Here is a 17,534-nt window from a genome sequence, read left to right as displayed (position 1 = left end):
CTCAAATTGTTTTATATTTCCGTGCAATGCAGCAAAAGAGAAAGCTGCGCAGGAAAAAATAAATACAGGAGCTCGCGCATCTAACATTTTAATTATAGATATCTCGTAATTGTACTCTTTTAATATCCAGAAAAATCGAGAAAATACGAGAAGTTTCTCGCGCACATTTAAAAAACTTATAAAAAGCCGGATCAAAATATCTCAGTTCAGTTGTTTTATGAGTTGTTTGGAAAACTGTTGTTGTTTACTGCAGCGAATTCGCGATTAGCTTTCTCTATTTTGAATTAAGTTCTGTTGAACGTTTTTAGTATTTTAAAATATAACTGCTGTGAGATTTTGCGATTTTGTACGATTATTTCTGAGGAAATTTCAGCATTTTGTTTTTATTTGTTGTGATAATAATAAATTTTATTCACTTTATTCATTTTATTTACAAATCCATTCAATTTATTACGAACTCGTACGCACGCAACAATATCTAGGTGCATTAGTTTATAAAATATTTTTCTCCCTCCTTCCAGCATGCCTTCGTGGTGTAACGGTAGCCCGCTCGGCGCGTATTCGAGAAGTCTGTGGTTCGAGTCCCGGCGAAGGTACTGTACAGTTCGCATGTCTCCTGCTTCATAAAACCTAATTACTCTACAAGATATGCAACTCCCTTTCCAATAAGTGTTATAAAGACATGAAAAAAGGCACATTTGACAAACAATGTTTTTCTGCAGTGTTTATTCTTCAAAGACATGGCGAGTATTCCCTACTCCGTAGGGTCTACATTTTATGCTTCCAAAAAGAGGAGACTTTATAAGGCGTAAATGTCCTGTTTTAGTTTATTTTAAAACACAACAATAATACATTCGACACATTAGTTAAAACCGAAGTTCTCGACACCGATGCGACTGGGTGTCGGCAACTAACGAAGTCACGCTTTTTCGCGCCCAAGTTGGCGGCATTCGAATTTGAAGTGCAAGGTCGCCAAGTTTGGTGCAACTGCAATTAAAGGCAGCAGCACGTAGTTAAAATAAGAACAAAACAAATTAAAGTATTGATTCGTGAATAAAGTACCGATAGCTATCAAAATATGTTTACTCAAAAAATCTTAACATTCCAATAAGGACTTATCAGGTAGTGTAATATTAACACTGCACTGTCTAATAAGATATTTAGACCAAAGAGTGTTAACCTAGAAGGGCTATTAATTTTGAAACCACATTTTGCGTCGATTCACTTTTCAAACTGTTGCCGCCAAATATTATCGCCATGCATTATATTTAAAGAAAGTAAATGAAGAAGAATCTGCATGAAAGCATGAATGTTTCTCGCATTGTGAAGAAATAGCGGTACCTAGAGCCATCCGATTTTTAATAACGCAGTCTTCCAACCGAACATGGGCACTAGGAAGCCCGAATTTTGAATTTGTTTTATTGTTTCTTTAAAATTATGTAAACCTTTAACGAATTTTTGATTAACAAGCTCTACGGTTTCAAAGCGAGCAATGGTAACACTGTACGGAAAAAAAAAAATATTTCCAGCACGTGGAAATTCTAAAAAATAAAAAAGAACATATGCTGCTTTGCTGTATTTAAATATTTCGTGATATCGCTGTTGAATTTTATGTGTTTTAAATGCAAAGAACGTGATATGTAATAAAAAAAGAACAGTTCTTGGGAATAATATAAAATCTGAAAGTCTTCACATTTTTTTAGTACAACGGTGCAATCTGCTCTGAAGGACTGTTAATTTCGTTTTGGCATTTTCCGTTGAAAACTATAAACGACCAATCACTTTTCAAATTGTTGCCACCAAATATTATCGCTCTGCATTATATTTAAAAAAATTAAACAATGAAGCATCAGCATGAATGTATAAATGTTTCTCGCATTGTGATAAAACAACGGTACCCAGACCCGTCAAAATTTGAATAACGTAATCTTCCATAGAATATGGGCATGTGGAAGCCCTAATTTAATCTGAAATTTGTTTTATTATCAATTTCATATTTTGTAACACTACAACGAATTTATGATTTAAAAACTAAACTATTTCAAAGCTAGCAACGGCAACACTACGAAAAAAAATTCTTATCTCCAGTATGCGAGACTGTGTATCGGAAATTCTAAAGATAGGCTCATTTTAAAATTATTTTGCGATATTGCTATTGAACTGAATTTTATGGTTTAAGTCCGTAGAACATTATAATTAATAAATAAAAGTGGCACACAGAACGTTAAAAAATAAAGGTCGTTTGTAGTAATTTAAAGTCTGAAACATTTCAGATTTTTAAAATTTTTTTTTTATTTATACTTTCCCGTATCTCGAATTTTTATCCGTTTTTATTTATGTCTCAAATCACTTGACACTGTTGTGGCCCAGTTATTACATGATAAATAATTGTTTTTATTTCAAGTATTTTATGTTTTTGCATGTGTTTAATTATTTCATAAAATTAATTTTAACATTTTGTTAATATTCATATTTATATTTCTTTTATGCTGGATGGCAACGAGTAGTTCATATTTATATTTATATTTCTTTTACGTTGAATGGCAACGAGTATTGATTCATGATTACTTTAGTTTTCGAATGTTGTTATTCTCATAGCAGATCATTTTGATAGCTGAAAAATAAAAGCAATAAACTTAGCTATTTGTAATTCTTGCTGTTCCTAATCATAATTTTGAACTGTAGAGCGAAATGAATCGAACAGGAGTGTAATTGGAAGAATTTTTCAATCCGATTAACTGATTTCTTTCAACTGTGGTTTTGAGATTCCTCCATACTTCTGAAAGGAGTTCTTCGTCTGCGCGGTTTGATTCGATGTGCTATCGGGTAAGCTCATTTTTATTGTTTGTATTTTGGTAAATACTTACATTTATATTGTATTTTACATTTGTTTGATAGATTACATCGTACAGAACTGTTTTTGATGAGTTTTAGGCTTTTGTTTTGACGTTTTGGAGTGGTTTTGGTGTTTTTAAAGAAGTTCTATGTCAAACGCCCATGTAGATTTTTTATATGTTATATTTTGAAAAATACTTCCTCTGAGCGCTCGAAGTTACTAGCATCGACCGTGCTTTTAATATTTGAATTGATTTTGATCACTTAGTAAAAGTTTTAATAAATATGTACTTCTCTCTCATTGTTTTTTTTATGTTTAAACTGCTAAGCCTAACGGGCAGCCATTATTTTGCAATAGATTTAAACTTTTTCTCTTATTTGGTGCATCAATTAAATGAGCATTTTTGCCCGCTAAGACATCGAAATTTGTCTTGAATTTTGGTGCATCGTTTTATATCGCTTTTCTGCCCAGTTATAGAATTTATTAATTTTAGTGCAAGAATTTTTATGTTATTTTCGTGTTTTTATTTTTACAGAATATCCGTAAGCATCTTTTAAACCTAAGTGTATATTTTGACAGCTTAATATTAAATTTACGGCCGCCCAGACCGTATAATGGTTAGGGTCACCTGACTGCCATACCGTTTTATTCTATGGAAGATTAGGAATGCCCGGGTTCGAATCCTGGAAAATGGATATAAAACTGACTGTTCCTTCATAGGAGGTAGCGGAAGCCGCCTATTAGGTGTCTCCACAATAAAATGGCCACCACTTCTGGCCTTAGTAGTGGCCAATGCCGTTATACGCAAGTGCCCGCTATTGGGGGGGATATGTTAAATTTACTTCATTTATACAGAAAATTAGTTACTTGCTGCAGTGGAAAGAAGCTTCAGAATTGATATAATGAGAGTTTATTATAATGCTAATTTTACGATTTTTTATACTGTATAAAACTAAAGTTTTAAGGATTTTTAGAGATTTTATGATTTAGAATTTCAAATTACATTTGATTTTCAAATTTGATTTATTTATTTTATTCAAATTAAATTTTATTTATAAATTTTATTATTAATATTTACAAATTAGATTTATTATTTTTAATTTTTAATTAAATCAAATTTATTTTATTCAAATTAGTTTTATTAATTTTATTTATTAAAATTTATTTTAATTTATTGTTACTATTTAATGACATTTATTTAAAAATAATCAAAATTTATTTTTATTAGTCCAAAGGGCAATTTGTCATGAAGAATTATTAATTTATTTTTATTAGTCCAAAGGGGCAATTTGCCCTGAAGGATTATTAATTTCGTTTTAACATTTTGCGTGGAAAACTTTAAAAGGCTGTACCACTTTTCAAATTTTTGCCACCCTATATTATCGCCCTGTCTTATATTTAGAAAAATTAAATAAAGAAGAATCTAATTCAGAAGTCAAACAACAAAAATCAGCGTTATATTTACAAAATTTTCGCAGGACTAGTTTCGATGGTTTTACCGAACCACCATCTTCAGCTGCAAAACCGCAAATGAACCAGATAGGAAATAATAATTAGATAAGATAAGAAAGCCTGGACAAGAATAAGCAAGTGGCGCCATCTGTTGGTGAAACCAGAACTAAAACATAATTTCTTTAAAGGCCGAAGGCAAATTTGGATTGGAATTAGGATCGTTAACTAGAACATAAAGATTTTTATGAATGTGAAATGCCTCTAGAAAATCCAGTTCTCCAATGGAAGATGTTTTTTGAATAATTTTGGCAGCAGAAAAACTGAAAGTGTGGTTTTCGGACCAACAATGTTGAGCAACAGAAGACTTCTGTGTTTCCTTTTTTCTAACATATGCCTCATGTTCCTTGACGCGAAATTTTAAGGCTCTTTTAGTTTGGCCAATGTAAATTAAACCACACTGGCAAGGAATCCTATAAATACCCCAGGAATTCATATCCGGAATGGGGTCCTTGAGTATGGAACTCGGAATTTTATTGATGGGAGAATAAACAACCCGAAAGTTAAATTTCTGCAAAATATGTGCAACTTATAGCTAATTGATGGAAAGAAGGGAATGACAACAGAATTTTTATAATCTCCTAAAACAAGAGTGTGCCTTTTAGTGTGTTGAGATGAGAATTTTTTAACTGCTTGATTAATAATGTTGGGTGGAAAGCCCCTGTCAATAGCTATTACTTTTAAATAATGCAGTTCTTCATCAAGGGCTAGTTTGGAGGAGCAAACTCGAAGAGCACGGAAAACATAGGAATAAAATGAAGCTAACTTTTGTTTAGTCGGATGACATGATTTAAAGTGTGGTGGAAGGCAAACCAATGAAGGTTTACGGTAAACCGTAGTACTGAAGTTGGATGTGTTACGTGTGACCAGAATGTCGAGAAACGGAAGAGAATTGCAAGTCTCAAGTTCAAAAGTGAACTGAATAGCAGGATCAATAGAATTCATTGTTGAAAGAACTTTATTTAAGTCATCTTTATTACCTTCAAACAGAGTAAAAGTATCGTCTACGTAGCGGAACCATGCCGGGAAGTTTAAAGTTTCAAACAATTTTGATTCATAATAATGCATGTAGATATCAGCCAGGATGGGACTGAGGGGGCTTCCCATGGCTAAGAGTTTGTAAAAAAAGTTAAAAACATTTCTCCTAGTAATTTACTCATCGTTTCTTTTGATGTAAAATCATTTTTCACCAATGTCCCAGTGGAGGGTGCATTAAGATGTCTAGAAACCAGACTTCGCGAATTTCATTTCTCTCGCATCGAAATTGATGAGCTAATTTCTCTCATTCAACTCTGTTTGAAACAAACACATTTTGTTTTCCAAAATAAATATTACAAGCAAACTGAGGGATTAGCCATGGGAAGCCCCCTCAGTCCCATCCTGGTTGATATCTACATGCATTATTATGAATCAAAATTGTTTGAAACTTTAAACTTCCCGGCATGGTTCCGCTACGTAGATGATACTTTTACTCTGTTTGAAAGTAATACAGATGATTTAAATAAAGTTCTTTCAACAATGAATTCTATTGATCCTGCTATTCAGTTCACTTTTGAACTTGAGACTTGCAATTCTCTTCCGTTTCTCGACATTCTGGTCACACGTAACACATCCAACTTCAGTACTACGGTTTACCGTAAACCTTCATCGGTTTGCCTTCCACCACACTTTAAATCATGTCATCCGACTAAACAAAAGTTAGTTTCATTTTATTCCTATGTTTTCCGTGCTCTTCAAGTTTGCTCCTCCATCCCTTGATGAAGAACTAAATTATTTAAAAACAATAGCTATTGACAGGGGCTTTCCACCCAACATTATTAATCAAGCAGTTAAAAAATTCTCATCTCAACACACTAAAAGGCACGCTCTTGTTTTAGGAGATTATAATAATTCTGTTGTCATTCCCTTCTTTCCATCAATTAGCTATAAAGTTGCACATATTTTGCAGAAATTTAACTTTCGGGTTGTTTATTCTCCCATCAATAAAATTCCAAGTTCCATACTCAAGGACCCCATTCCGGATATGAATTCCTGGGGTATTTATAGGATTCCTTGCCAGTGTGGTTTAATTTACATTGGCCAAACTAAGAGAGCTAATAAAATTTCGCGTCAAGGAACATGAGGCATATGTTAGAAAAAAGGAAACACAGAAGTCTTCTGTTGCTCAACATTGTTGGTCCGAAAACCACACTTTCAGTTTTTCTGCTGCCAAAATTATTCAAAAAACATCTTCCATTGGAGAACTGGATTTTCTAGAGGCATTTCACATTCATAAAAATCTTTCTGTTCTAGTTAACGATCCTGATTCCAATCCAAATTTGCCTTCGGCCTTTAAAGAAATTATGTTTTAGTTCTGGTTTCACCAACAGATGGCGCCACTTGCTTATTCTTGTCCAGGCTTTCTTATCTTATCTAATCATTATTTCCTATCTGGTTCATTTGCGGTTTTGCAGCTGAAGATGGTGGTTCGGTAAAACCATCGAAACTAGTCCTGTGAAAATTTTGTAAATATAACGCTGATTTTTGTTGTTTGACTTCTGAATTAGTATTTATTCGGCGTGTTATTGTGTCTTAATTAAAGAAGAATCTGCATAAATGTATGTATGTTTCTCGCATTGTGATAAAACAACAATACCTAGAGCCATCCAGATTTGAATAACGTAATCCTCCATAGAATATGGGCATATGAAAGCCCCTAATTTGAAGTTGAAATTTGTTTTATTATCGATTTTAGACTTTGTAACACTTCAACGAATATTTGATTAAAAAACTAAAGCTATGGCAACACTGTACGAAAAAAAAAAGTTTCTACCGCTAGCGCGCGAGACTCTGTATAGGAAATTCTAAAGATATGCTCATTTTAAAATTAATTTGCGATATTGCTGTTGAACTGAACTAGTTTGAGTACGTAGAACGTTCATAAAGGTAACACACAAAATGCTAAAAAAACGCCCCTATGAAATTAATTTAAAATCTGAAACCTTTCAAATTTTTATTTTATTTTATTTTATTGAAGTGAATTCGTTATTTTAATCAGTTCCGGTATGGATTGTCCAACTTTAAAGCTCATGCACCCGAATTCCGCGAGCAGATCAGTTAATTATAATCAATAGTTAGAAGGGAAAGGTTCAGTGTGACCTTCGCGGGTAGTTTTCGAAGGTTAGTCTTCAAACATTAATATGACGAAAACAATCCTTACATGGGCGAATCTTTTTAAAATTTTAGGAGCGCAAGCTTTCTAAATGTCTTGAGCAAGGAGAAAGTTTCTGCGGCTCTCCTTATTTGGAATGATAACATATAAAACGTCAACACAAATATCTGAACTGCGGGGGAAACTTCTATATCTTACGTTCTACTGGGCCGATTGACGAAATTCAACTTGCGTTTTTCATATCTCGAAAGCGCGACTTAGGGTATGTATTAGATTTATATATAGGTATTTTGACACAAAATCGGACTTTTTCTGAAATGGCATGCCGATGTTTTTGCATACTTCGATTCTACGACTCAAAGTATGCCGAACTGCCAAGTTTTGTCAAAATCGTGCGAGTAGTTTGGAAAAAATTAGCTCCTCCATGTTAATTGAATTTTATATATATGAATATCTCTTTATGAATATCTCTTTTTCTATTAAACGCACTTGATTCCTTCTTCCATAAATTGAAATTTAAGTTCATTCCAAAAATAATTCGCCAATTTTTTTATTTACTTTTAAAATTTGTATTTTTAAATAGTTTAAAAAATTTTTCGAAAACATTTCTTATAATAACGTATAAAAATTTTAACATCTTCTTGAAGTAGACGCATTTCTAAGCATACCTGAAGAAAATTAGAGTTTTTTACTTCCTTGTACGAAGTAAAAAGGAAGTATTGTAATCGCGAAAAGTTTCAGGCAGCATATTTCAATGAAAATATCCATTTTGACCGCTATCGAATGCAATTTAACGATTTTTTTGCGTGATATCTGTACGTAAGTCCAGAATAAAATACTCTTTTCCTTCAAAAAAATTTTAAAACTGCTTTAAAATTAATTCTGAAGAGAATTTTTCGTGGCGTCTGTAGGAACGTATGTATGTACGTGCGTACGTACGTATCTCGCATAACTCAAAAACGAGTAGCCTCAGGATGTTGAAATTTTGTATATAAGACTGCTATAACGTGTAGATGTGCATCTCGTATTTTGGTTGCAATCGGCCGCACCAAACGTATATAAATATATTTATATATATGTCCACTCTGTTACCAGGCTCTGTAATCTCAGTTTCTTTACTCTTATATGTTTGTAAATTGTACATTTTTTGCTTTAAAAATGATTGTATTATGTTGTTTTTATCTTCCGGTTAAGGTTTAAGGCCCACCAGCGACCGACCGGTAAAGTCGCTGAACACTGGTAGTTCGGTCCGAGGTTCGAATCCCGCGAACGGGCTGGCTGCATGGATGTTTTCGTGGTTTTCCCATGTGTAACGTGTATACGAGCCAGTTTTCCTTAGATAGTCCTCCACGAAGGCATCCCTCCCCTTAGGCAGATAGCCTTAGTGTGCTTTGCCATAATTAAATACACACACACACAACCGGTTAAGGTTTATACGCCTTAGTAAATCTGTATGCAATATTTTTTGAAATATCAACAATTTTAAAGTTGTCTAAGTGCCGCTAAGCCTTTTTTTAATGGCGGCCATTGATGTTTACATTTGAGACAGGAGACTAGTGGATTTGTTGCCAGTCTAGAGAAACTTAGCTTGGCAACAACAAAGATAACGCATTCATTTATTATTGCCAATTAAATAATGCTTAATTCTTTCTGGAATTTTTTCGAGGAAATAATTGTTTAAGATTTACTTCGTAATTTTTAATATAGATATTTTCAGTTTTTATGTATTTTTGCCTTCTCGCGAAGTGAGAACTGAATTAATTAAATGAGAAATACTCAATCGTCTGTGAAAAACTGTTTCTTTTTTGTTTTGTTTGCTTAATTTCTTTTATACATCATTCTAGCTTTATTATAGTATTTGAATAGAACATGTGTAGAACGATTAGATAATTCTATTCTTTAAATGATATAAATTTTGTGCATTATGAGTTATAATATGAACGAAATATATAAGTTAACTGTTATATAATTATTGGATTATATAACAGTTAACTTAGTTTTCGTTATATAATTATTATATAAGTTAACTGTTATATAATTATTAATACTGTTAAGTGAATCTAGCGCCAGAGTGTCGCTATGGTAAACAAATACTAGAGTGAATTTTAAAGAATGCATTTATTCTATTGTGGCTTATGCGCTGTCGGCGAAATAGATTTAATGCAATCCAATAAGTTTAAATGAAATGCAAGAAAAAATGCTTATAATTTAATATTCCGTACAAGGAAGTCATGTGGTGTACACATCAGATTTTTTATTTAAAATTTCCTAAGATATACGTGAATTTACATTTTGGCGTGTTTTAAAATTTGGCGTATTTAATTTAAGCGATAATAACGAAAATGTGGTTTAAAATTATTTGAAAGAATGAACGCTGGACCTTTTTTCCTCGCGTGCGTCAATGAAAAAAAAAGGAAAGTATGTAGGTTACTATAAATTAAGAATTCCGCCAAGTGCATTATTCTTAACGGAAATTTTAAAAAATGCGCGAAGATAAATTTTTTAATTTCTCATAAATTTCTCACCAAAAATTACAAAATTCAATATCTAGGCATAATTTGAGTCGTAGAATCGAAAGGTGGAAATAAACTGATATGTTATTTCAGAAAAAGTCCGATTTTGTGTCAAAATACGTGTTAATCTCGAGAAAATGATAGGAAACACTTTTTATAGCCAAATAATCAGAGTAAAAAATATATGTACTGAAATAGAAGATTTAAAGGAAGAAATAAGAAAACTAATTAATATTCAAATTAATAACCAAGTCCCAACACAATTTATTAATTTATATATTTAAAAGACAGGCATTAACTTTTCTTTATAATTTTTTAACTCTCTATGATCTGATAACATTACCTTAAACCTTAACTGGAGGCGGATGGAGAATTTTGAAGAGTTAAGGGATTATCTTGTAAATATTGTAAAAATTAATTTGTAAATATGCATACAATCAATACTGGTTTCTTTCCTTTTATTAATGAAGGGTCAACTCTTTTCAAAAGTCTCAATTATAGCCCGAATTGAGTGAAGATTTTTTTTATCTTTTTCTAATTTTCCATACTTTTGGCCAGTATTTTGTGAAGTTTTAACTAAACCACTTGAAATCCAATTTTAATAAATTTAGAATGTTACAATAAATTTCTTTCTTTAAATATAACATTTATATATAAAAAATTTCAAAATCTAAATTAAAATTAAAATTAAAATTTATTTCAAAATATTTTATTATTACTTTTTTCAAAACTTTTCAATTTTTTCATCCTTAATATTTTACACATTTTTACAACAGAACATACATTTTACATTACTTAAAGTTTAGAGAATAGGTTTTTTTATTTTTTTTAATTGATCACAGATAGCAGCATCATACAAGAGCAACTTTTCAAAGGCCGTGATGCACTAAAAAAAGAGCTTTTGTGGCCCGCAGTTTTAAAAGTATTTGCCCATTGGTGTTATACATCATCAAGTCTATGCTTGGAAACGTACGAACGTAGTAAATGGTCGAGTCTCTTACCCATCCTTTTATGTCCAGGATTGTATCTTCGCGTCTTTCAATCTGGAACCACATGAGCCCACTGACAATTCCCAGACCTATTGTCTGGGCCCAGTTCAGCTTGGATAACATTCGACGGCGACCATCTACGAAATTACGCTGGGACAAGACCCGCACTTGAGTCAAGAAGGATGTTGGCCACTTGGGTCCATACAGAGGCTCGTCATCTCGACTGCGTCCACCGTCGGACCACCAAGAAGATCTGCCAGAATCTTCATCTTGAACGGAATCTGGAAAAAAGAAAGAAACTCTGAAAGGATTCAGATCTAACGTCGCACCAAAGGGTTTTTCTTAAGGTCTTTTACGCTGTTTATGAGCTCCCAGTTTACCAGTCAGTTCTTGGTTTGACATGATTTTTTATGAAAAATATGAAACACAATATGAAAAACAGCTTGGTGAAAAAAGCCACTTTATTTTGATTTAGAGTAGGGATGCACAACCTATGGAACGCGGGCCGAATGTGGCCCGCCAAGACCTCTTCAAATTTTTTTGCGATTTGACATATCGGTTGCCTCTAGATGGGGTTGTGAGCAGAAAACAATTCACCGCTTTGCCCTTCGATACTTCTACTCTGTTCTGTGGAAGTGATATTTGGCATTGAGTAAAGTTCCCGGCGTCAACCAAAGCAAGTTTGACCACCAGAGCGCGAAATCTGCTCCTAGACTGTATGGCACACAGATTGATGTTGGTTTGGTTTTGGTTTATTAGATTACGGCAAAGCACTCGAGGGCTATCTGCCTTAAGGGAGGGATGCCTTCGTGGAGGACTTTTTAAGGAAAACTGGCTCGTATACACGTTACACATGGGGAAAACCACGAAAACACCCATGCAGCCAGCCCGTTCGCGGGATTCGAACCTCGGACCGAACTACCAGTGTTCAGCGACATTACCGCTCGGCCGCTGGTGGGCACACACAGATTGAGGAAAGCTCTGTGGTATGATGTAGCACGTATCCGCTAGTAAAAAAGAATTTGTTGTATGTATTTAATGTTGTACATACGTAATAGTCTCCAAATCATATTAAATTTGATATGGTACACGTTTAAATTGCAACTTAAGCAAGCTATTGCATTGCCCCCTCCCCACACACACACATTTTTCCTCATACGCTATTGGCCCTCGACAACCATGTCGGTTTATAAGTGGCCCTTATTCTAAAAATATTGTGCACCACTAATTTAGAGATTAAAGGATAGAATGAGAAATGGTACTATCGCAACCATAGTAGAAGGTCGCCAATTTCGTGGCAACTATGCGAATAACGGTTCTTTAGGTAACCATAAAAATTTTAAGCTTGTAGGGATTTATAGTATTACGGTTTCTGTATTTATTTAGCTATTTTTAGTAGACTTTGTAATTCAAATTGTTTTTTTATTCTCATGCAATGCTGCACGAGACTTATTTGAAGAGAAAGCTACACCGAAAAAAATTAAAATACAGGAGCACGCGCATTTAACGTTTTAATAAATGGATATCTCGTAAATTTACGCTTGCTATACAGAAAAATTGAGAAAATACCAGAATACTCTCGTGCATGATAAAAAAAGTTATAAAAGCTGGAGGGAAAACATCTCAATTCAGTTGTTTACTTAGTTCTTGTCGTAAGGAATTCGCGGTGAGCTTTCTCTGTATTTTTGAATTCATTTCAAATTTCATTGAACTGAACATTTTTAGTAGATTAAAATATAACTACTAAGAGATATTGCGATATTATACAAATATTTCTGAGGAAATTTCAGCATTTTATTTTATTTGTTTTGATAAAAATAAATTTTATACACTTTTCATCGGACTTGTGTATTCAATTTGTTACGAACCCGTACGCGCGCAACAATATTTACTTTCACTAACCAGTTAAGTTTACACTTAAGTTACTTGTAGGGATTTATATTTATTTTGAACAACCATTTAAGTTTATGCTTTCTTTCCTATAAGCCTTAACTTCTCCTAATTGTCAAAGCCAGAATATTTAAATTTGGCAGCGCGCGTGAAAAAACGCAAATTCTACCTTGAGGAGAAAAGATTTAAATAGGGAGTTCTAGAAGCTAAAGGGAAAGAGTGGGCAAGCACTGTACCTTTGTAGCGTGGGCTTCTGGTTCTGCATTTATTGCTGGTTAAAGTGGCTTAACAGCTATTACTTTGCTGCTTTCGACGCGGTTTTAGGTAACAGGATTATCTGATCCCTGGGGAGAAATTCTACTGTTTGTTAACATCTTTGAATTTTTAGTTTAGTTCTTGTTAGTTGAGTTACCGTCCGAGCGAGGGGTAGTTTGTTAGAGTCAAGTCGACGCATTGTGAGTTTTAACGAGACTCACGCACCTAAAACCCCTTAAGATCTTCGAATATGTGACTGTTGCAAGAAATGGGATATTTTATTTATTTTCAAAGCAATTACTTCCAACTTTTTATAGCTGACTGCATAATATAGCTGCTTTCTGAACTAGTTACCAGAAAGTCTGTGTTGTCACAAATATTTTTACAATTTAATCGGCTTTGTGACAAAATTTTTTATGCGTTCACGTCATGTTTCCAACTTGAGAGCATGATATTTTAAAAATGGCTAACAGTACATACTTGAAATCGGATGGAATTCTTTATAAGGGTACTGTCTTCTAACAGAACCGGAAATCTGATGAGTATTTTAATATTAAACTATGTTATGCATATAAACATTACAGATTTTTTAATGAAATACATTTTATAAACTCATTTCCAAATAAAATAAAAATTGAACATGAAATTCTTAGGATTTTTGGTTCATAGTAGTTTCTAAATGTTATAAATGCTATACATTAAATATGGAATTACATTATGCAACAGAATGTTTTAAAATGTGCGTGCAAGGTTTAAACATGACGTGAACACATATAAAATTTTGTCACAATGTAAGAGGCATTAGGATTTTTTGAAAGCAAGAGGAGATGAAAAATAAGCAAACGCCTTCGCCGGGAATCGAACCACAGACCTCTGAAATACCGGCTCAGTGTGCTGACACTACACCACGCAGGAACACTAGGAAGGCGGGTGAAATACCTTATATACTTCCCCTTTTAAAGGGCGACTGGGGTTTTTAGGGGACCCAATCGCCAAATCCCGAGTGAGGAGAATCACCCTTTTAGTTCGAGCTTTAGTTTTAATCAAACCACAAAATTCAGTTCAACAGCAATATCACAAAATAATTTTAAATTGAGCATATCTTTAGATTTTCTGATACAGAGAATGATACAGAATTTTTGATACAATGTCTCGCGCACTGGACTTGAAATATTTTTTTTTCGTACAGTGTTGCCATGGCTTGCTTTGGAATGAGTTTTTTCAATCAATCATTCGTTGAAGTGTTACAGAATCTGAAATCAATAATAAAACAATTTTCAAATTCAAATTAGGGCTTCCACATGCCCATATTTTATGGAAGATTACGTTATTCAAATGTGGATGGCTCCAGGTTCCGTCGTTTTATCACAATGCGATAAACATACATACATTCATGCAGATTCTTTGGTATTGAATTTCTTTAAATATAATACAGGGCGATGATATTTGGTGGTAACAATTTGAAAAGTGATTTGCCGTTTATAGTTTTCAAGGCAAAATTCCTTGAAATTTTTGCCTTGAAATTAATGGTCCTTCAGGGCTAATTGTCCCTTTGCACTAAAAATACGAGTAGTCTGTTATAATTATGATATATTAATTTACAAAAATAATGTAATATTTCAGAAATGTTGCAATTGTCTGTAGCATGATAAAAAATGAAAGAAAATGTAACAACAGGATAATTGCCTTAGGAATACGACAATGTTTCAGAAGATGCACAAAATATTCTACCAAAATTATTTCCTTAAAAACCTATTTAATATATTAGATGCAATTAGATATACTAATGTAAATACATTCTTTATATGATGTACTAATGCAGTGATTCTCAATCTCTTTTCCTTTCACGGTACACTTTTAATAATTTAAAAATTTGACAGCACACTGACAAGATAAATTTAAAACAGTTTTACTTATTTAATTTAATAATGTATACCTACAATATATTTTGCAAAAATGCCATACAATAGTGATTTTCAATGAAATATGAAAGAAAATTGCATGACAATAATGTAAACAAAATGTTAATTTGATGATAAATTACAAATTACATTTAATGTGAAATTTGAGATTAGTGTTCTTTTCATAACTTCATTTATATTTGGGCATAAGATTCATAATTGCTCTCAATTCGTGATTCAGATTTAAAAGTGTATTTTTTTTTTTTTTTTTTTTTTTTTTTTTTTGTTAGCTTAAAGGGGCAATTTGCCCAGAAGGGTTATTAATTTCGTTTTGGCATTTTGCGTTGATTTACTATAAACGGCGAATCACTTTTTAAATTGTTGCCACCAAATATTATGGCCCTATCTTATATTTAAAGAAATTAAATAATGAATAATCTGCATAAATATATGTATGTTTCTCGCATTGTGATAAATCATCGATACCTAGAGACATCGAAATTTGAATAACGTTCGTCTCCACCCGAATATGGGCATCTGGAAGCCCAAATTTGGAATTCATTTTATTATCTATTTCATATTTTGTAAAGAATTTACGAATTTTTGATTAACAAACTCAAAGATTTCAAAGCGAGTCATGACAACACTGTCAAACATTTTTATTGCGAAAAAACATTTTTATCTCCAGCACACGAGACTCTGTATCGGAAATTCTAAAAATACGCTCTTTTAAATAGTTTGTGATATTGCTGTTGAATTGAATTTTATTATTTAAGTGCGAAGATCATGATATTTAATAAATAAAGTAACACACAAAACGTTTAAGCAATGTCCATTTGGGCGTAGCTTCTGAAAGCTTTCAGATATTTTTTTCGTTTTGTTTTGATAGGATCCAAAGACAAAAACCCGAATTTGCACAAAGAAGATGTGAAATATTACAATAAGACACTCGAAAGCTTTTTGTGATATTCTCGGATAATCGTATCTAAGATTATTCCAAATTACAAAATAATCTTTATTGCATGCATTCGTAAAATTTGACGGCACACTTCAAGAATCTGGGGGCACGTAGTTGAGAATCACTATACTAATGTATGTTTGATGTAATTATGCTATATTAATCTGTCATAATCCAATTTTTTTTTCCAAAGGAGTTTTGTCCCTGAAGGACTATTGTTTTCGTTTTGTGATTTTGCTTTGGTTCCCTATAAAGGTCCGTTTCACTTTTCAAACTGTTGCCAGCCAATGTTAGAGTCCTGCATTATATTTGAAGAAATTAAATAATGCAAAATCTGCATAAGTGTGTATATTTATCGCATTATGTTAAAACTACGGTACATAGAGCCATCGAATTTTGAATGATGTAATCCTACTGCGAATATGGGCATGTGGAAGCCGAAATTTGGAATTTGTTTTATTATCAATTTCATATTTTGTAAAACTTAACGAATTTTTGATTAACAAACTCCAAGATTTCAAAGCGAGCCATGGCAACCTTGTACAGAAAAATCATTTTTATCTCCAGCGTGTGAGTCTTTGTATCGGAAATTCTAAAGGATATGCTCGTTTTAATACTGTTTTGCGATATTGCTATATATATATAAATAAATGTAACACACAAAATATTTAAAAAAACGCCCCTTTGGACGTAATTTAAAATCTGAAACTTTTCAGTTTTTTTTTATGTACTTCCTTTCTAAATTTCGTTTATATAATGTTAATACATATAGGTATACTTCAAAAATTCGTATATATATATTTACTAAAATAATATTAATTGATATTTGTTAATCGATTAAGTTCATTGTAATAATTGTATACTGTGATATTGTAATCGTATATTCAATACGAAAATCTAGTCCTAATGTAAAGTATCTCTGTAAATGTTTTGTTGGGCTGTCTTCTGATTCGGGCCAACCGAACTCCCATTGGGTACAATAGTGCGGCGGAGCAATACCTGTAAAAGCCACTAACAAAGTTCTGATGCTCCGTCCATTTTCCCTGTCCCTGTTAAATCAGTCCGTCTGTTTAATTTGGGATCCAGCACCTTACAGGTGACAATGCGATGTAGCTCACTTCCGCCCCCAATTTGGATGGAGAGCAGCCCGGGGGAGGGGGAGGGGTTCGAGGATCTCCCACCCCTTACTTTCATTCCACCAAAGCACACGAAAGGACTTTCGGCTCGCCGCATATTGAGAGTGCCGCCATGTCGTACCGACACTATACATTTACAAACATCCATGTCTTCTCCCGGATTCGAACCCGGGCCCTTCGGCACTTCAGTCAGCGAAGCTAACCTTTGTACCAGTTGGGCGGCTTGTTTTTAATAAAGCATATCTTTTGAACTAACTTTTATTTGTGAAATATTTATAGTAAATTGTATATATTTTGTATTAAATTATTTTATCTATATTAAATTACCAGCAGCTACGCGGCCAGCCTCCGTCTGGGTTTTAAATGTTCTGGAAAAATGCCTAAAGGGAGTATTAC

The 17,534-nt window shown here is 33.1% G+C and overlaps 1 protein-coding gene across 2 annotated transcripts in view; it reads right to left on the bottom strand.

Moving 5' to 3' along the window:
- The window catches only part of LOC118193940 (uncharacterized), a 173,229-nt gene that overhangs the window by 26,491 nt on the left and 129,204 nt on the right, over positions 1–17,534 (bottom strand). For both annotated transcript variants that reach the window (XM_085811226.1, XM_085811227.1), the window contains one exon: positions 11,011–11,279. In XM_085811226.1, the coding sequence (XP_085667352.1) occupies positions 11,011–11,279 (269 nt within the window). The remainder of the gene's footprint in view (positions 1–11,010; positions 11,280–17,534) is intronic.

Source organism: Stegodyphus dumicola, chromosome 2 (genome assembly GCF_044657685.1).
Source record: "Stegodyphus dumicola isolate Sdum_Otavi_A_Nest chromosome 2, ASM4465768v1".
Classification (NCBI taxonomy): Eukaryota; Metazoa; Arthropoda; class Arachnida; order Araneae; family Eresidae; genus Stegodyphus; species Stegodyphus dumicola.
The sequence above is the reverse complement of the archived record's forward strand: the minus strand, read 5'-3'. Positions and strand labels throughout refer to the sequence as shown.